General features: G+C 40.8%; 1 protein-coding gene across 11 annotated transcripts in view; it reads left to right on the top strand.

Moving 5' to 3' along the window:
* The window catches only part of SYNRG (synergin gamma), a 91,684-nt gene that overhangs the window by 16,438 nt on the left and 53,509 nt on the right, over positions 1 to 21,737 (top strand). For 6 of the 11 annotated variants that reach the window (XM_056126636.1, XM_056126639.1, XM_056126640.1 and 3 more), the window contains 9 exons: positions 1,920 to 2,050; positions 3,432 to 3,537; positions 4,533 to 4,644; positions 7,975 to 8,181; positions 9,250 to 9,483; positions 10,551 to 10,628; positions 13,651 to 13,847; positions 14,511 to 14,759; positions 20,148 to 20,278. In XM_056126636.1, coding sequence (XP_055982611.1) covers positions 1,920 to 2,050; positions 3,432 to 3,537; positions 4,533 to 4,644; positions 7,975 to 8,181; positions 9,250 to 9,483; positions 10,551 to 10,628; positions 13,651 to 13,847; positions 14,511 to 14,759; positions 20,148 to 20,278 — 1,445 coding nt within the window. The remainder of the gene's footprint in view (positions 1 to 1,919; positions 2,051 to 3,431; positions 3,538 to 4,532; positions 4,645 to 7,974; positions 8,182 to 9,249; positions 9,484 to 10,550; positions 10,629 to 13,650; positions 13,848 to 14,510; positions 14,760 to 20,147; positions 20,279 to 21,737) is intronic. The other 5 variants (XM_056126643.1, XM_056126645.1, XM_056126647.1 and 2 more) reach the window with 1 other exon arrangement.

The following is a 21,737-nucleotide window of genomic DNA, read 5'->3' on the forward strand; positions in this document are numbered from 1 at the left end:
CAAACATGTTCAGTCCATAGTCTACTTTCGACATGCATCTCCCCTCCTGGGAGGATCCTCCAAACATCCTTTATTTGGTGCTCCCTTCTCTATCTGAACTGCCCTTTCCTCTAGGATACCCGGCTGGCCTCTAAGTTATGGAGTAATCCTCCTGGTGCTGATCTCAGCTATTCTTGGGTATTAATCTCATACTTTGTTACTTTATATCCCCCAGATGAATGCAATCTTTCTATGTCTATCCCTCTCTTTCTGACTCATTTCGCTTAGCATGATACTTTCCATATTGTACCACTTGTATGTAAATTTCATGACTTCATCTTTTCTAAGAGCTACATAGTACTCCATTGTGTAGATGTACCAAAGTTTCTTTAACCAGTCATCTGTTCTTGGGCATTCAGGTTTCTTCCAGTTTCTGGCTATTGTAAAGAGTAGACACAACATTTTTATATTGCTTATTACAAATAAATGGCTAATGGAATTATCAAAAAAAATACTTGAGAAAAATAAAATTTGTGAAAATCGTTATATCTCATCATGGGGTCACTAAATACATGTCTGAGAATTTACTACGGTAGTTGAGCCCTCTGTGTTATTGTTTATTGAGTATAGTTGGTTTCTATGTTCTTTCCCATCTAATTTAGTGTATTTTTTAGTGTATTTCTACTGGGATATCAGTATTGTCAGATTTGGAGGTGTCACGTGACTGCAAATGGCAGCTGCAAGCTCCAGAAACTTCAGGCTGTGTAACTGGACTGAGTTTATGTGAGAAGGGTTGTGGGATGTGGGTGTGTCTTTTGTGGCTGTCAGGCTTCCAGAAGTACCGAGCAGTAGAAGGAGGCTGCCCGCCTCCACTCCAGGAAGACCCCAGAGTTCTCAGCCTGAAAACTGGTGTACCTAGAATTTTTGTTATCTCTGTAGATATTAGTCATGAAGCAGTGGAGTTGGGCTGTTGGCGTGGCAGCAGTTGTGGGCTGTGGGTGAGGCTGCCCAGGCTTCAAAACTGGGGGACTGAGCCCACCCCCTCCCAAGGACACTCCTGAGTTTTCATTCAGGACACTGATGTACCCTTGAATTTTTTGCATCTCTTGGTTTGCATCTCTTCTGAGATTTAATTGTTAGTCTGTAAAGCTGGCCCAGTGAATGACCTTACATGATAACAATTGAAATTATGAGAGGGAGTGAGGAAGAGAGTGTAGGTTTTTTGAAAAATAAGAGAACAGAGGCCCAATGAAGAAGCAAAAAGGATTATACTTTTTTTCTATGAAAAACCGACTTGTAGGAAGTGTGGAAGAGAAGCAGCAGTCTCCCTATGAGACGGGCTTCAGGGGACAGCCAGAGTCCACTCAGAGAGCAGGAGGGGAATGTGTCAGGGAGAAGCTGGAAGAGTAGAGAAGTTCTACTCTGTGAAAATTAATCATTTTCATATTGTCATCATAGTTACAAGATTTTGTGAGTAACAATCTTGGTAAACTATTTCTACTCCAGAACACTTGGGTAAACTTTATTCTTTTGTGTTGATGTGTCATTAATTATGTGTTCTATGAAAGGAAGAATGCTACAATTATCAAGAAAGCATTTCATTCCCTTTGCCAGTTAACTGCCTTATGTTGTGATAGTTAGTCCAAAGACTTGTATGATATACCTCTTCTCCGAGTATGGACCAGTGAGCCACCCAGAGCATGCTCGCGTACACGTGCACATGATGGATCTTAGACACACAGACTTCCAGACTGTCAGCTGTGGTCACCTCTTAAGACAGTGAAGGAAATAGAAGGGGCAGCATTTTAAGATGAGCTCTCCATGTTCTTGTATTAAAATTGGTTGTATAGTTTATGAATAAAAACTTTATAGAAATTGCAGCCTTCTTTACTAATTAGAAGGAGAAATTACCGTTTTAAGTCTGTAACTGTTTCTTCTAGGCAGGTATACCCATGGGCCCGATGCCAGCAGCAGGAATGCCTTACCTGGGTCAAGCACCCTTCCTGGGAATGCGTCCTCCAGGCCCACAGTACACTCCAGACATGCAGAAGCAGTTTGCTGAAGAGCAACAGTAAGAGACCTCCAGGATTCTAGACTAACAAAGATACAGGATAGTTCTTTTGTGTGCTTTGTTTTGGGACCACACCCAGCTGTGCTCAGATTGTGCTCCTAGTTCTGCACTCGGGGATCTCTTCTGGCAGTGCTTGGGGGGAACATGTGGTGTGCAGGGGACACTGAACCTGAGTCAGCTGCTGCAAGACAAGCATCCATCCTGCTGTACCATCTCTCCAACCCCAAGACACATTTTTGCATTGCTGTATGTGTTTTAAAACATGCAGATTTGAAGCCAAAACTGGTGTTGGCATTTAAAACTCTTTTAAATACTTTTATTATAACTTTGAAAAAGAAACCTTGGAGATCTCCCAGTTCAGTTCTCTTACTTTGCACCATGGCAAGGTGAGGCCCAGGGAAATAAAGCTACTTGTCAGTCCAGGTTACACAGTTACTAGTAAAATCTGCATGCAGGTGCAGACCTTCGGATTCCCTGAGCTTGCTCTTTTTCTCTATGACATTGCCTTCCCAAGTGGAGGGTTGTTTTTGTTTTTGTTTTGTTTTGTTTTCATGTAGAGCAGAGTGTTTTTATTTTATATGCTTCCCTATTGATTTTGTTTTCTTTGCTTGTAAGTTACTGGTTGTCTCCTCCCCTTGCAAGTTGGACCAGAAGTGAGTTCTTTCCTAATTTAGGAAGCTCATTTCTTTGGATGCGTTAGATCAGGTGGATTCAGAGTCTGTGATTTTGATAAATGGTTTTTAAAACGTGTTTTACTCATTTTCTCTTCTCTCTGTTGTCGTTGTCCTGGAGATGCACACTTGGCCACGGTACATCCAAGGTATCATACCTATAGTGCCCAGCAGTGCTGTCAGGTCCATGGTTTCCATGCAGGCCAGTGCCACTGAAGCCTGAGAGCCACATCCCTGAGCATCCCCTGAGCCCCACCTCTAGGCGTTCCATGTAGTTTGAAATCACAGTAGTGGGAAAACAGGATTGCTGTGAGAGAATTAGAAAGTGTACCCCTAAAACATATACAGCAGTATGCATTAACTTGATAAATAATCAAGCACTGCCAGGCATATCCTTGGAGGCATATAATCAGTGACTCTCACGTCTCTGTGACTGGTCGCCCTTCGGCACCTCAGCGCCTGCGCAGCACTGACTTCAACCATGAGCTTGAGTATTAATCAGTGAGGCCTGTTTGATTGAGTATTGTTGTAGGCAACCCCCAGGTACCCTGAGCATCCATACCCCCTGCAAAAAAAATAGATATAATTAGCAGTGGAAGTTTTTCATTCTAGAAATTTTGATATCATTGATAATATTAGGAGAAATATGAATATGACATAGTTTGCTAATCCCTGAAGCAGGTTCTTTACTGATGCTATTTTTTCTTCAGAAAACGATTTGAACAGCAGCAGAAGTTGTTAGAAGAAGAAAGAAAACGACGCCAGTTTGAAGAACAGAAGCAGAAGCTCAGACTTCTGAGTAGCGTGAAACCCAAGGTACTCTGCTCACCAACCCCTCCCCACACACACACAAGCTGCACACACCTCTCCTCATTCCATGGGTTTTGTTACTAAAGCTGAGCTTGGTTAATTTTGGTTTCTCTGAGTCCCCAAACAGAGTATTTTTCTTGTCTGAAGAAACACGTTATTGTTGAAGGGAATAGCATGTTTTTCAATGAAAAAACGATCCTTTTTAATTTCCTTCCCCCAGCCCCCGTGTTTTTGCTTCAGCAATCATGTGGGTGTTGCACCTGGCTGTGGTGCTCATGCGGGGCTCATGTGTCCCGTTGTGTTACTTGTGTACTCAGCCATGGTGCCTGCTGAGGTTTGCAGTCTTTTGTTGCAGTGGTACATGCACGTTCACGGGAATCACAAGTTATAGTTTTGCTCACTGGGGGGTCACTGCACTGCTTACTCACAAGCTCACCAGCTATCGTACTTGCTCACCAGGGTGCACACACATTCCCTTTAAAAAAAAAAAATCTTTGATCACAGTCCTTGCAGCCTTTTCTTGAAAGTATATTAGAAAATGTCTGATACCTGACAACTGTGTTCTAGCCAGTGTTTCTCAATCTTTTCCAACCATGACCCTTTTTCAACTTTATTTCCTTCCTGTTCCCACCACTCCTGGCCCACCCATCCAGACCTACAGGTTGACCCCCTAGATTTATGTTTTGGTCTTCCATTAATTTGAATTTCACTTGTAGCCCTCTTGGAATATTCTGAAGGCTTACAAGGGGCCTTGTGCCAGCCCCTTTTGAGGAATGCTTTTCTAGATTATTTACAAAAGATTCCTTCGTATTGAATGTTTATATTATAATTTGTGTTTTATTATGCCTTTGTTTTATTCATTTACCTTTTTTTTTCTGGCTTGGAGGATTCTCTATCAGAAGTATGTTGTAAAAATATTGAGCATAGAATAATTACTGTGCTTTCAATTTTGGAGAATTTAAAATGAAGTGAGACTCAGTACGATATTTATTGTCTCCTAGTCAGGAGAAAGGAGTCGAGATGATGCTTTGGAAGCCATAAAAGGAAACTTAGATGGGTTTTCCAGAGATGCTAAGATGCACCCTACTCCAGCATCGCACCCTAAGAAGCCAGGTATCGTTTCTTTAAAATGTGTATTTTGTGGACAGGTGACTGAGAGTCCTTGTATGTTTAGTTGACTGTTACGTGTGTGTGAAGAGTAAGTGCTGAGCTCTTATTGCAGGCAATTCACAGATTTGGATATTGTACATTTTTTACAGTGGGGTTAAGGGCTTCTGGTCTAAATAAGGTAGATAAAACTTCTTGACTAACAATCGAAGTCAGTATGGCACCGTATAGGTCATCGGTATAGGTGACTGTTAGTAAAATCCATTCACTGGAGGCAAATGTAATAAATTTACTGTCTCATTCTCGTTATTTATGGACAATTTAACTTCTGCCCAGAGAGGTGGCTCAGGGGGCTGAAGTCATAGTACAACGGGTCGGGCGTTTGCCTTGTACGCGGCCTACCAGGGTTCGATTCCTGGCATTTCATGTGGTCCCCCAAACACCACCAGGAGTAATTCCTGAGTACAAAGCCAGGAATAGCCCCGAACATCACTGGGTATGACCCAAAAAGAAAAAAAAAAACACAGAAACCAGAGAGGTGCATCTTTACAGAGCACATGCTTATCATGTGAGACTCAAGTTTGAGCCCCAGAGATACCCTCCCTCAAAAAAACAAAACTATCAATTTTTTTATAGGCCTAGTTCACAATTTACTTAACGTGTTTGAATTTCTGTTTTAGTTTGGGGCTCCATCTGATAATGTTCAAGTCTATTCTATCTACTCACCAGACTATTTACTTTAAAATACATAAAACCTGTATTTTCATATAATGTGCTAATACACGTACAGCTGCAATAATCTGAAGCCAAAATATTTACCATGTTCAGTAAACATAGTTCCAGAATACAGTGTGGCATGAGTGTTTTTCCATTGTTAAAATTAAGGCAATACCATTTTTTTTACGGTGATATTCTTTTTTTGTTTGTTTGTTTTTTTATTTATTTTGAATACCCATCCCTCCACCCGTGCCCATTTCCCACCACCACGGATCCCAGTATCCCTCCCACCCCCCATGTCCCCCATCCCACCCTGCCTCTGTGGCAGGGCAATACCTTTTGTATTCATTTTGCTTTTTATTTTCCCCACAGGTTTTGAAATATTTTATTTTTCTTTTTTTGTCCCACTGAATCATCACTAAACCCTAGGATTTTATTTTTTTATTTTGCTTTTTTCCTTCTTTTTTTGGTCTTTGGGCCAGACCTGGTGGAGCTCAGGGTTTACTCCTGGCTCTGTACTCAGAGGTAACTCTTGGCAAACTTGGTAGACCATATGGGGTGCTGGGGTTTGAACCTTTGTTGCTTGAAAGACAAATGCCTTACCACTATATTATCTCTTTGGCCCCTAGATAGGACTTATTTTAAAATAAGACTGCATCTTCTGATTTTAGACTTAAGCAGCTCAAAGCAACTCAATAATTAAAAATGGGCTGAAGTGATAGCACAGCGGGTAGGGCGTTTGCCTTTCACGTGGCCAGCCTACCTGGCCAACTGGAGTTCTATTCCTCCACCCCTCTCAGAGAGCCCAGCAAGCTACCAAGAGTATCTTGCCCGCCCGGCAAAGTCTGGCAAGCTACCCATGATGTATTCGATATGCCAAACATAGTAACAACAAGTCTCACAGTGTTACTGGGCCCGCTCCAGCAAACCGATGAACATCAGGAGGACAGTGTTACAGTGCAGTGCTACAGTGAAGGGCAAGGGAGATAGTTCAGAAAACTGCTGTGCATGCAAGGGAGACCTAGGTTGATCCCCTGCTCCAAATGGTCTCCCAGCCACCACAGGGAACACCAGCCTCCAGGCCCTGGAGTATCCCTGGAGCAACATTGGGAGTACCCCCAAACAAAAAAAAATGAAGAAATGACAATAGTTTTGTTATGAACTTTATGCTAAATGTAGACATCCTAGAGAAGATTATTAAGGGAATCTAATAATTGACAGTAAAATACCACAGTGATATTTTTATTTCTTAGAATTAGAGATCTTTTAATTATTTGTATTTGGATATGGCAAAGCCTGGCAAGCTACCCGTGATGTATTCGATATTCCAAAATCAGTAACAAGAAGTCTCACAAAGGAGATGTCACTGGTGCCCGCTCGAGAAAATCGATGAACAACGGAAGGACAGTGGCAGTGACAGTATTTGAATGGGAGTTTGGTTTTGGATGGGGGAAGTTATTGGACCACACTGGTGGTGCTCAGGGGCTATTCCCAGCTCTATGCTCAGGGTCACTCCAAGTGCTTAGGGAACCATGTGGTACCAGGGATCAAATTTTGACCTCCCACATGCAAAGCATGTACTCCATCAGCCCTTTGAACTCCCTCTCCAGCCCCAGAATCTAAGATCCTTAAAATATGGATCTCACTCAAGGGTTATTTTATTAAATTGACTGTTGTTTGATTTGGCACTGTTTGGTGCTCCAGTTTCAGTACTTCTCACCAAAAACTGTCACTCAGTAATATGTTTAAAGTAAAGTAAAAGTAAAGGCCCTCCTGTTGTTCGTCGATTTGCTCGAGCGGGCCCAGTAACGTCTCCATTGGAGACTTTGTTGTTACTGTGTTTGGCATATTGTATATGCCACGGGTAGCTTGCCAGGCTCTGCCGTGTGGGCGAGATACTCTCGGTAGCTTGCCGGGCTCTCTGAGAAGGACAGAGGAATCGAACTCGGGTCGGCCATGTTGGCTGCGTGCAAGGCAAACGCCCTACCGCTGTGCTATCGCGTAATATGTTTAGTGGTCTTTTATAATTTTCATTTTCCATGTAGTAAGTTTACTGAAATATGATTTATGCAGAGTGTAAAGATTAGGCATGATTATCAAAATTTGGAAGTGTATAGTTTTTCCATGTATTTTTGTTATTATGAAACTTTATCATAAGAATATGTGTCTCTCCAAAACACATTCTCAGCATATAGGCGGGTTCTGTTATTTCTATCATGTATTGGCTTGAAAGAATGTTACCTAGATTGTTTACATTTCAAAAGCAATCACCATTTGCATGTAAATTATTAGTGGAGGAGGAGTACTGACCTAATTTTAAAAAAGGAAGAAAGAAATTTTGGTTTTTGTTTTGTTTTTGAACCAAATACAAAAAAAAGTCTTTTTAGAAAAAGAGGAGAAAAAATAGGAGATTGTGTATAACATCAGAGCATTTTTGCATTGTGTGTGTAATTCGAATTCAGTATTGCTGCACATTACATACCTATTGTTACATATTATTATTCCTTGTTCATCTCCCTATTCATGTTTTACTGTGTTCTTTTAGAATTGTACCACATCTAATTTCTTTTCTTGTTGATTTTCATTTCTGTGTGTTTCATTGCATTTTCCATTTTGCAGATTATCCCACATCTCATTCTACTAAAACTGTCTCCCCATCACCTGCTTTTCTTGATGAAGAAGAATTCAGTGACTTTATGCAGGGGCCCATGGAAGTCCCCACATGTGGGCTCCCTTCCACTTCCCAGCCTTTTCAGTCTTTCCATGCCACCATCCCAGTTGGCCAGTCGCATTCACAGAAGGCTGGAGCACAGCCTCTCCCTCCAGGTCAGCTCTCAGTGCCCTTTGCCTTATGTGGGGTCTGTAGGCAAAGTCTTGATTTCTCTGCTGCTCTACTTCACACCGTGTACAGAGAGCAAGTGACTCCTAGAATAGTGACCAGAGTATCCTTCAAGAAATTTAGGATGATGTTGCTTTTTTCTCTTCTGTAAAGACAATACAGAGATGTTGGCAAACAAAGAAACATGTGCCTCACTGTAAGAGTACTGTTGAAATTCACCAGAATGAGATTCTAGATTTTTTTTAATTCTAAGGGCTGCCCACCCTAAAAACGTGACTTAAACTTTTTCTCCTCAACGGTCTTAGAATTTTAAAGCAAAGTGATTTCTGAAGGAGATTATTCTTCTTTGAGAAGATCAGTCAGTAATAGAATTTTCTTAAGACTAATGAGGAAAATGCTCTTGGGGCCAGAGTCCTAGTACAGTGGGCAGTGGGTAGAGCACTTACATTGCCCTCTGCCAAACTGGGCTCAGTCCGCAGCACCATATGGTTTCTCAAGCACTGCTGGAAGTGATCCCTGAGTATAGAGCCAGGAATAAGTCCTGAACACCGCTGGGTGTGACTCAACAACAACAACAACAAAACACTCCTTTTAGTCACAAAGAAATGGAATTAAAGTCTGGTTTTCTTCACTTGTCCAAGGTTTGTTCTTGAACAAGTCTTAAACATTTACCTCAGTTTTATTCTGTGTGAAATAATGGGGGGAGGAGAACAGTTACACATTTTTCATGAGTCATGCTGAGAGCTTAGTCCCACTCTTTCAGTTAACAAATGCAGAAAGAGATCCAGTAGTTAGTGAAAGTGTTCATATCTTGTGTTGCTCACCAGATTCCTAAGCCATCCTACCTCTTGTCTCAAAATTCTTGAGAGTCAAACTAATGTTGTTTAAGTTCTCTAAAATCTCTCACATCCTATACAAATGCATGATGATTGAATCATTTCAAAAGTTACTCTCTAGCAGGGCCTTCCCTTTAGCATATGGGGGTGGGAATGGATGATTGAAACGATTAGAAAGTTGCAATCATAAACAAATAATCCTTCATGCCGTTTGTTTAGGCCATTCCTTGGAAAAGAAGCTTCTAGTATCTTGTGATATAAGTACATCTGGGCAGGAACAAATTAAGTTAAATACCTCTGAAGTTGAGCACAAAGACCTAGTCCCAGGTTCCAGTAAAACTCATTCCAGTTTTACAGCCAATAACGGGGGTGCTGTAGATGGCCGTGTAAGTGGTACCACTACTGCAGACGCAGAAAAGACTTCAGATCAAAACCTGTCCAATGAAGAGAGTGGTGAGCTCATGAAATATTCAGCAACAAGTTCACTTAACCAAATGTCGCTCAAATGCTAACAACTTAAGCATTAATCTTAAAATGAATGCTGCTTGATTTTGCTAATCGAAATTTTGCTTAAAATATATTTAATGCGTTCTTTTCTCCAATTAACCCTTATGATTTTGTTCTAAATTCTTCCAAAGCACTGTTACTCTTTTTTATATAATTGCTTGATAACCAATTTTTAAAATTTGAATCATTCCTGGTTTTAAATCTCCTTGTATTTTATAAAAATTATTTAAACCCCCCTACCCCCCAAACACACACACACACACACACTCACTTTCTGTTCTTCTGTAAGGACTGAAAGTTCAAATCTACTTTGGAAAAGTCACCAATGACAATATAACTTTGTTTCTCTGAAATAAATCTTGTACACTGCTGCATAAAAGATACAAATTTTTAAAACTCAGCTTGCAAAGATCTTTAGAATGTAAGTATCCTTGGAGAATAGTTTACAAAATTTAAAAGGTGTGCCTTTAAAGAATGTAAACATTTACAGTCTTGGTAGGCCAATGTGACCTCAAAATATCTGTATGGCAGCAAATCTTAAATAGTCAGACTTTACTAAGACATGTTATTAAAAGCTGCAAGCAAAGTTGAACGTTAAGTTTTGAACGCCGGGCTGTGGATGTGACTGCGTGGTCAAGTATATGCCTCACATATGTGAGAACCTAAGTTTGAACCCTGACACCGCAGTCCTTTCGCATGTACCATTTTAAACCACCATCTTGCATACTTTTCTCTTAAATTGCAATACATGTGAAATAGTGCAAGCCTCCATGATTCAAAATACTAATTTTGGTATTAATCTCAGTATATTTTTTGGTCAGGGCTTAATTAAGAATTGTTTAGAATTGTGTAAAATCTGTTTGGAACCAAATAGTTTAGTTATATTGGTGACTTTTTTTTTTAACATCTCCAGCCAATGCCCTTATAAAAACTATGATTCACTATGATTCCGCCATCTCCTGTGTGGATCATTTTATGCAGTAGATTGGTAGATAATGTTTCTTGTCTTCTAGGTGTGGGGGTATTTCCCTCACAGGATCCTGTCCAGACTAGAATGCCTGCTTGGATTTACAATGAAAGTTTAGTTCCAGGTAAAAAGTTTCTTTGTCCCAGATTTCCAACTGAGTATTTTGCTTCTAATGTCATAAAAGTAGTTGTAAATATTTGTACTGTCATTATTATTAAATATGCAGCAGAAATTGAGATAACTTTGTCATTTGGGATTTTATTGTTTCTGAAAGCTCTTTTGTAGATTTATTTTTTAAGATATTATAAATATTCATTTCATAGATTATGAAGCTTATCAAGAATAGTACTGATATATTTAATGTGATTTTCCAAGTGCTAAATGATTAGTTTATTTTTTTAAATTTATTTATTGGTTTTTGGGTCATACCCAGTGGTGCTCCTGGCTTTGCACTTGGTAATCGCTCGTGGCAGGCTTGGGAAACCATATGGGATGCTGGGATCAAACTCAGTAGGCCACATGCAAGGCAATCACCCTACCCACCGCACTATTTCTCTAGCCCCGAGTTTATATACATATATATATATATGTGTGTGTATGTGTGTGTGTATGTATATATATATACACATATATATGTATAAAATATTTTTTTCTTTTTTTAAAAAGTACGTCCTCTTTGTTATATAAAGTATATGAAGTAAAAGACACTAGTGGCATGGTATTTACTCTTTTTTTTCTGCATTATTTTTTGATTACTGTTAAGTCAAAAACAGTCACTTAGGTTCAATTTTGCAGCCATATTAACACAAGGGAACGGTCTGTGTAGGTTAAAGCTTTGTGCACAGAATAACAATTAGAGTAGCATAAGTTATGTTAATATAGCACTGTAGCACCGTCCTCCCTTTGTTCATCGATTTGCTCGAGTGGGCACAGTAACGTCTCTGTTGTGAGACTTGTTGTTACTGTGTTTGGCATATCGAATACATCACAGGGAGCTTGCCAGGTTTTGCCGTGCGGGCGAGATACTCTCGGAAGCTTGCCGGACTCTCCGAGAGGGGCGGAGAAATCGAAATCAGGTCGGCCAAGTTGACCGCATGCAAGGCAAACGCTCTACCGCTGTGCTATGTTAATATAACTTTTCATTTTCTGTGCTTTGCTTTCTCTTGAAACAAAAGATAGCTTTCATGAGATGTTAGTTTTTGTAATTGATCAAAAACTAAAGCTAGTTGTGGCAGGAGGAATACTAGGGTCATTGGTGGTGGGAAATGTAGGTTGTGGAGGGATGGTTGAAACATTGTATGACTGAAACCCTATCATGAACAACTTTGTTACTGTGTGTCTCACGGGTGACTTAATAAAAATAAATAAATAAATTTAAAAAAACTAAAGCTAGTGTATACTTTATTAGATAAAACTCTTTATTAAAACTCTTTATTAAATAAAACTCTGGAAATTCCAGCAGATGAATTACTTTTCTTCTCTGTCTTTAAGTCAGACAGAATCTATGTCTTGTTATATTTTGTAGTTGTATTCACTTTCTGCCAGCTTTTTTTTCTTTCTTCCTCTTCATTCCAAACATCGATACACACATAATTTCCTAGCCAAAAATGCTTTTTGTTTTTACCCTAGTGTCAAGATTTGAGCTCACTTTCTCACACTAGCTAGGTGAGTCATCTTCTAGCCCTCCACAGATGTTTTCCTATGGATAGCCTATTTGCCTCTAGTCCATATCTAAATCTAACAGCATTTTTGTTCTATATCCTGGTGTCTGCCTTAACCCTATCCACTTTTATCCCCAAAAACTCTTTTAATGAGTATTGCCATATTTAACAAAAATAAGCCTTAGAATGTGCTTAATTTGAATAAATAGCAATAATTGCTTTGTAGAAATTTGTCCCCTTTAACATCGGTATTCCATACAAAAATATGAAAACCCTGCTTTCTCTAACAATCTTTCTGTTTTGTGTTTTGGAAGTTCAGATTAATCGTGGAAGAACTTAGCAGTAGCTTCCTTTTTTCAAACACTCTGCTTGCTCACCTTACTGAAACAGGGTCTCTCTCTGAAAAGTATTCCCCAATGATGTTCAACTATTCCCAGCATTATTACAATACAACTTCCGTTTTAAGGTGCAAAACATCTACTTATACTACTTCTGTCTTATTTTTACTATTTTTTACCCATATACTTACCCTTAGGACAAAGCTCCAACCTGTTCTTAATTGTTAGAATGTTAAATTGTTACAATTCCCATTTGAATAGCAGCTCAAACCCTGGCTTAACATCATTTATGACTAATAATGGGGCCAAAGAGATAGTACAGTGGATAAGGCTCTTGCCTTGCATACACTGACTGACCTGGGTTTGACCCCCAGCATCCCATGTTTCCCTGAGCCCTGCCAGGAGTGATGCCTGTGCACAGAGCCAGGAATAAGCCCTGAGCACTCCTAGGTATAGCCAAAGCAAACAAATAATAAAAGCAATTAGGCTTTAGATTATTCTTGTTTGGGTGTGTACCCCATTGTGTAAATGATTTGTTTCTATAGAGCTCTGGGTTCAGTCCCCAGCATTAAAAATAGAACAAGTTGAAAGTTAAAAAAAAAAAAGTATTATTCTAGAGCCAGAAAGCTAGCTCAGGAGGTTGAATAAATGCATGCTTATGTGTAGGAGGCCTGGATTTATTTCCTAGCAGTGCAGGATCCCCTCTTGTACAGCTGGGAACAACTCCCAAGCCTCCCTGGGAGGCGTCCCCTTTGGTCTTGGGACCATCCTCACTGCTCCTCAGAGGCTACTCCCAGCCTAGTGCTCAGGGGACTAAATGCAGTGCTCTGGATCAGATTCAGACTCAGGTATCCCACGTGCAAAACCCTGTACTCTAACCTGTTACCTTTTCGAGTCCATCAGAGATCATTCTCTTTTTTTTTTTTTTGCTTTTCGGGTCACACCCGGAGGTGCTCAGGGGACCTTATGGGATTCTGGGAATTGAACCCGGGTGGGCCACATGCCAGGCAAACACCCTACCCAATGCCCTACCCACTATACTATAGCTCTAGCCCCCAATAGAGATCATTCTTAAAGAAGACCCAGGCCAACAAAAAAAAGTAACTCACTTATATTAACATTTGTAATCTGCTTTTTCCCTTAACAGATGCCTATAAGAAAATTTTAGAAACTACAATGACTCCAACTGGAATAGATACTGCTAAACTTTATCCCATTCTGATGTCATCTGGACTTCCCAGGGAAACTCTTGGACAAATATGGGCCTTAGCTAATCGAACTACACCTGGCAAACTTACTAAAGAAGAACTTTTTACTGTTCTTGCTATGATCGCAGTAACACAGGTAGACAGTATGTCTTGTTAGATCAAGCAACTTTTCAATATGAATTGAGCTCGAGCAGGCCCAGTAACGTCTCCATTGGAGACTTTTTGGTACTGTGTTTGGCATATCGAATACTCTCGGTAGCTTGCCGAGTAATATTAATTTGTTTCGACTGTAACGTAGAATTTTTTCCTGGAATAAAATTTATTTTCAGGATATAGTGTTTCAAAAATGTACCATTTATATGATATGTGTACTAGCAAAACATTTAAAAGTCTGAAATAGTAATACCATCTACCTATTCTTCCTGATCTTGAAAAATTATAGTCTCTTCTGTCCTTTGAGTTCCTGTTTACAATTAGGTAGCTGCAGGTAAGCTATTCTCTAAGCTAACCATTTTTATCATAGTATAAATCATTTTTAATGATGATTATATTGAATTAGATAATAGTAATACCATCTACCGATATTTGTCAAAGTGAAAATGTCAGAGCTGATAATGTGTTGGCCATTTCTTTGCTTAGTAATAGGTTTGGAGGAGCCTTAGCATATTTTCTTGTGTCAAATTTAGGAGTTTAGGGAGAATTTCAGTGCTGTAGATTTTGTATTCACATCTGACTTACACCGTATTTGGCTTACGGTTTCCTAAAGAGGCTCCTTGTATTTTCCTCCTGTCCTGCATAGAGGGGTGTTCCTGCCATGAGTCCTGATGCTCTAAGCCAGTTGCCAGCAGCTCCTGTTCCAACTTTAACTGGCTTTCCCATGACTTTGCCTCCTGCCGTGAGTCAGCCAACTGGGATGCCTTCAGTCCCTGCCAGTTCCATGGCCCTCAACCTCGGGCAGCCCGTCATGGGCATTAACCTTGCAGGACCAGTAGGGGGAGCTGCAGCCCAAGCTTCCAGCGGTTTCCTGCCAACTTACCCTACAAATCAGGTAAATGGTACATGCCAATTAATCCCTGAAAGGCTGCAAATGTTGCTCATCTGTAGGGAACTTGCCATGCATGGTCGATTCCTGGCACCACAAACTATAAAGAACATAAAGACTCTCTGAGAGCTGAGTGTAATTCCCATTTGCTTATTTGTTGTTTTGTTTTTCGGGATGCATCCAACCAAGTTTAGGGCTTACTTCTGGCTCTGTGCTAAGGGAACACTCCTGGTTGTGCTCAGGAGGCTATATATGGTGCTGGATCGAACTGGGCAGCTATGTGCAGAGCAAGCGCCTTTCCCCCTGTACTATCTCTCCCACCCAGTCCCCATTAAAAATAATAATAATAAATAATAATAATAAATAGCACTGTCCTCCTGTTGTTCATCGATTTGCTCAAGCGGGCACCAGTAATGTCTCCATTGTGAGACTTGTTGTAACTGTGTTTGGCATATTGAATACGTCACGGGTAGCTTGCCAGGCATTGCTGTGCGGGCGAGATACTCTTGGTAGCTTGCTGGGCTCTCCGAGAAGGGTGGTGGAGGAATCGAACCCAGGTCGGCTGCGTGCAAGGAAAATGCCCTACCTCCTGGGCTATTGCTCTAGTCCAATAATAATAATAATGATGATAATAATAATAATAATAGACTCGAAGAGTCTCAGCAAAAATAAACCCAAATAGAAAAACTCCCAGGATACATCATTATCAGAATTTTGTGGCCTTGAAACCAGTTTAAAAGAAGCATTAAAGGAGCTCCTTTGAGACAAGACAACCTTAACACTTTGCCGTTGAGCCTGGTGTCCATCAGTGAATATGGTTGTCCTTTATCTTTTTTATTCCTAAGGGTTTTAGGTTTTATTTATTTACTTATTTATTTAGTGGGGGCCACACTCAGCATTGCTCAGGGGTTACTCCTGGCTTTGCATTCAGGATTACTCCTGGAAGTTCTTGGGGGACCATATGAAATGCCAGGGATTGAACCCAGATTAGCTCTGTGCAAAGCAAATGCCCTACCTGCTATACTATTGCTCTGGTTCCACGGTTTTATATTTTTTAAATAATGAATTAAGGTTTCATTTATTTTGAATGTACTGTGTATCCAAATTATTTTTATGTCTATAAACATAAAAATGATATAGAACTTTTTCTTTTACTTATTAATGCAGATACTTAAGCATTATCTATAGTATGTTTTCTATCATAAAACCAACATTACCCTTTTAGGATAAAACACCTGTACTTTTGTAGGCCTATCAGATTTTCCCTTTGAATTTTTTAAAGGTTTCTCCACACTCTTACTAAAGTATACATTTATAGATTTTAATCTGTTTCATGTAAATCTTAAAATGTAGGGGACTGGGGAGATAGTTGAGGGGGTAGAGCACATGCCTTGCATGTGGCTGACCCGGGATTGGCACCAGGCACCCCATATGATCCCCTGAGCCCCACCAGGAGTGATCCCCAAGTGCAGAGTCAGGAGTAAACCCACACCTACCACTCAAAATCGAAATCTAAAAGTATTAGCATAAAACTATTTATGCTATTTTTTAAATTTATGTATATATAAAAAGATAGTTTTTGAAAAATATATCAATTTATCATTTACAGTTTTATAGAATTTAAGGAGTTTGGCTCTGTTCATCTATCTGTGTGTAGGCGTCACCACCTCCACAATCAAAAAAGATCTCTGTCATAGTCGGAGACAGAGAAACTCAGTAAACAAAGCCTCAGAACTGCAGATTTCGTCTACAGAAATGAGCTTATGTGGGGCAAGTTGTTTGGATGGGAGGGTTCGTTAGGACACTGGTGGAAGAAAGTAGGCTTTCTGGTGGTGGGTGTGGTGTTGGAACAATGTATACTTGTAAAAATAATTAACAGTATTATAAGTCATGGTACTTCACTGAAAGTGCTAAATAATCATCATCCCTGAAAATGAATCTGGGCAACATTTTTTCCAGAGATAGAGAAGATTTTTGTAGTATGATGAGCCTGTAGCACTGTCCTCCCGTTGTTCATCAATTTGCTCCAGCGGGCACCAGTAATGTCTCCATTGTGAGACTTGTTGTTACTGTGTTTGGCATGTCGAATATGTCATAGGTAGCTTGCCAGGCTCTGCCGTGTGGGCAGGATGCTCTCAGTAGCTTGCCGGGCTCTCTGAGAGGGACGAAGGAATCAACCCGGGTTATGATGAGCCTAGAGGTGAAAATTAAGCACTATTGAAATAATACCAAGGGCTGGGGAGATAGTTCAAGGACTGGAGCATTTGCCTGGCATTCATGGGGCCCCAGATCTGATGCTTGGTGCTTCCTGACCTTAGGGTCCAGTGCCACTGGACCCAAGCAACATCAGATTGCTAGGCCTCAACATTAACCCTCCTGCCCACAGAGGAGCTCGAGAGACTTGACCTGGCTCTGTCCCAGAGGGTGGGCCTCAGGAACACTGAGCACTGTCTCCTTAGAGTCTATTTCTTCTCAGAAAAGAACTGAAATTATAAGTCGTATTACTGAGACAGCATGAAGATCTTAGACTTTAAAATTCTTGGATTTGGGCCAAAAGATGATGGTTCTTCATCTTCTATACACATTATTTCCCCTTTCCTTCTTGGTGTTGCAGTTACCAGGGTTTCAGTGCACTTTAAATACTTGACTGCGGTGCTCCCGCATATTTTAAAAGTCAGAGTGCTCCCTGGGGCTGTACACTTTATTTGCAGTGCTCTCACACACACATGGTCGAAGTGCATCAGGGATCACACATTTTGTTATGGCCCTCGGGGTGGGGGTGAGGAGAGAGTCCCAGAGAGCTGCCAGAATTGTGTCGGGTGCATTTGTGGCAGAGCCAGGGACCAAACCTGTTTCCTCATGCATACATATCAGGTGCTCTGCCACTGAGTTAGTGCCATATTGTGCTTCTAAAGCTAGAGGAATCAAATTTATTTAACCTTGTCTGGTGAACATTTAGATATTCCAGATTTTTTACTCTAACAATGCTCTATAATATCCTTGTATGTCTTTCTCTATTGGAGTAAATGTTTCTATAAGAAAGAATCCTAGTTCAATGTTTGCCACTCAATGCCTCTTTTGCAGACCACAACACCAAAAAGAGAGAGAGAACACAGGGGATTGCCCTGCCACAGAGACAGGGGGGACGGGGGTGGGGGGATATTATCCATGGTGATGGAAAATGGGCACTGGTGGAGGGATGGGTATCTGATCATTGTATAATCGAAACCCAAGCACAAAAAATTGTAAATCTACAACTGTAAAAAAAAAAATAAAATAAAGGGAAAAAAAAAAGAAACCACACCTTCTAAAAAAAAAAAAAGAAAGAAAGAATCCTAGTTCAGAGCTATTGCCAAACTGGTTTTCAAAAAAAAAAATCTATCAATAAATCCATAATATGTTAGTCACATTGCCCCTACATTTTTCATTGAAACTAAGTATGTTTTAATTTTTTGCTAGTCTGAGACATGAAAAATAAACTGATTCTTACTTCAGACTTAGCAGCCTCCTGGAAATACAAAGTCTAAAAGTTTAATTTTATACCTGCATGCACATACATCAACAAGCCTTGTAAAATTGATTCATCTACACAGTGTCAACCTGTTTTAGCATTAGCTCTACATGTGTTGCATGCAAAAGATGTCTGTGCTATGTAATTACATTTTAAAGTATATAACAATGTAGTTTAACCTCATTTTCTATAAAATGAACTCTGAGGGCCTGAAGCGATAGTACAGCAGGTAGGGCATTTGCCTTGCATGTGGCTGACCAGGGTTCGATTCCCAACATCCCATATGGTCCCCCAAGCACTGCCAGCAGTAATTCTTGAGTGCAGAGCCAGGAGTAATTCCTGAATGCAGAGCCAGAAATAATTCCTGAATGCAGAGCCAGAATTAACCCCTATGCATCGCCAGGTGTGACCCAAAAAGCCAAAAATAAATAAATAGTAAAGTGAACTGTGAACATTACTTCTAGAGGACTTAGTGATATACCACAGCGGTAGAGTAGTTGCCTTGCATTGCATTTGTAAGACCTAGGTTTGACCTTTCCCTGCAGTGAAATGAACAACTACTTCTAAAACATGAGATTAGAAATCAGTTTTCATTATTAATGCATGTTTGTGTTCTAACAGGCTTGCATTTTTTGGGGGGGGTCATACCCAGTGATGCTCATGGGTTACTCCTGGCTCTGCACTCAGGAATCACTCCTGGTGGTGCCCAGGGAACCATATGGGATGCTGGGAATTGAACCTAGATCTGCCGTGTGCAAGGCAAATGCCCTACCCGCTGTGCTATCGCTCCAGCTCCTAGGCTTGCATTTTTAAAATACCTTTGAAAGATGACAGATTCTCAGTAATCAAATAGATATGAATCAGCAGTTTCAAAATTGCATGGATTACTTCTCCTTTTTATTTATTTATTTTTTTTTTGCTTTTTGGGTCACACCCGGCGTTGCTCAGGGGTTCCTCCTGGCTCTGCACTAAGGAATTACTCCTGGTGGTGCTTGGGGGACCATATGGGATGCCAGGGATAGAACCCAGGTCGGCCATGTGCAAGGCAAATGCCCTACCTGCTGTGCTATCATTCCGGCCCCGCATGGATTACTTCTTAAATCAACCCTTTACCGTATATTTAAGAGAGTATCTCAAAACACAGACAGTACTATGCCCTCCATCATTTGCCTCACTCGAGTAGTCCCTGGCTGTACCTTCCCCCAGTGCTGCCCACATGGCAAAAAAAAGACAGTAACAAGAAATACACAAAACAGGATTTTTTTCTGTTAAAAATGCATTATTTTAATTTTAGTTACTAAATAAGTAATTTATTTCTTGGGAGGTGGGTATTTTTTGTTTATTTTTTATTGAATCACAGTGAGATACACAGTTACAAAGTTGTTCATGATTGGGTTTCAGTCATATAATGTTTCAACACCCACCTTTTCACTAGTATACATTTCCCACCACCATGTCCCCATTCCCCAGTTTTTCCCTCCTACCCACCACCCTCCCTGCATCCTGCTTCTCTCTCTGTATCACTCTCTCTCTCTCTCTCTCTCTCTCTCTCCCTCTCTCCCTCTCCCCTCCCCCCCCCCCCCCCCCCGCTTTCTTTTTCTTTTTGGGAACTTATGATTTGCAATGCAGATACTGAAAGGTTATCTTGTATATCCCTTTACCTACTTTCAACACTCAGTTCTTGTCCAGAGTGATTATTTCTATTATTGTCATACTGGTCCCTTCTCTGCTAAGCAGGATTTCTTAAGCACTTTAGCTGATGTAATATCTAAAGACTATTCTAAAATTTAATAGTTGTACATAAAGCTGAGTTTGGCAGCAGGAGATGTGTCACTATCTTACCAACTTGATGCTTTCCATTTAAATGTCCCTTGTAAATATAGGTAAAACCAGAAGAGGATGACTTCCAGGAATTTCAAGATGCTTCTAAGCCAGGATCCCTTGATGTCTCCTTCAGTGATTTCCAAGAGTTACCTGCTTCTTCAAAAACAGCCACTTCCCAGCAAGGAAACAGGTAGAAAGACTTTGTTACCGTTAGCAATGTCTCTAGTAATTGGGCAAGAGGTGTTCCCAGTGAGAACCCCAAAAAAGACTATCAAGACTCTTCACTCTCTGGCCAGGGAAATAAGTGTTAGATCATGCAGCGTGCATATGCAAAGCCCTGCCTGCAACCTGGGTACCATACAGCCCTCCGAGCACTGGTGGCGCCTGAGTACACTGGGGGTGGCCCCTGCGTATGTCTATATAAAGACTTCACTTGTGCTCCTCTGGGATTTCCCTCTGTATTTATAATTCACTTTCTAAGTTTTTCTCCCCTGTGTGTCTGTCTTCCTGCCTGCCTTAAATTTTAAGCTTCAGCCTTTTCTTCCTATGTACCCCTCCAGGCCAGTTTTGGCTTTTCGTTTTTTGCTTGTATGACACCTGATTTATTATAACTGAGGGCACCTATGCTGTGATGACTGATAACTTCATGTTCTTGTACGAAATCTAAGTATGCATTATCCATACCTTTCCATACCACTCACTTTTTTTTTTCTTTTTGGGTCACACCCGGTGATGCACAGGGGTTACTCCTGGCTCATGCGCTCAGGAATTACTCCTGGTGTGCTTGGAGGACTATATGGGATGCTGGGAATCGAATCCAGGTCGGCCACGTGCAAGGCAAATGCCCTGCCCGCTGTGCTGTCAGTCCCACTACTCACTTTTTTATTTCTTTCCTTTTTTTCTTTTTTCCCTTTTTATAAATTTATTTATTGAATCACCATGAGAGCAGTTACAAAGCTTTCGTGCTTAAGTCTCGGTCATACAATGATGAAACAACCGTCCCTTCACTAATGCCCATTTTCCACCACCAAAAATCCCAGTGTACCCCCCATCCCACACCCTCTTCCTATCTGTGGGGCAGATGATTTCCACATTACTCTCTCTCTACTTTGATTACATTCAGTATTTCAACACCAGATTCACGATTATTATTTGGGATTTTACCCCAAACATTCAGATCTGCTGAAAAGGCAACCATAGACAATTTGTTTTCTATTGTTGGTTATGAATAACATATAATGTTGTGCTGCCACTACTGTGGCTGCGCGATTTTGGAATTATGAAATTTTAACAATTAAATCTGGAGGGATTTCTGCCCAAATCTGCTGGGTTCCAAGATTCGTTCCTGAGTCTCTTGGATCATGGCTGTTAAGCAGATTAATCAGGAGCCAGAGAGGCTGTTTGTGGGTGGTGACCTGGGGTGGGGAGGAAAGGGCCAGCTCCACCCCTATCCCGTGAGGCCCCACATGTCTCGTCACTGCAAGCCCAAATCTGACTGTCCAATGGCCTCTGGAGGATGCCAGCCACCGAGCCGCCAAAGGGGGGCAGGAGGAGGGACAGCACCCTTTCCCCGCTGGGGTGACTCGGCACCCGTGACCAACTGTGGGGACCGGACACATTTGTGCCACAAGCCTCTGGGTTCCGAGATT

Source organism: Sorex fumeus, unplaced genomic scaffold, assembly GCF_029834395.1.
Source record: "Sorex fumeus unplaced genomic scaffold, SorFum_2.1 ptg000063l, whole genome shotgun sequence".
NCBI classification, from domain to species: Eukaryota; Metazoa; Chordata; class Mammalia; order Eulipotyphla; family Soricidae; genus Sorex; species Sorex fumeus.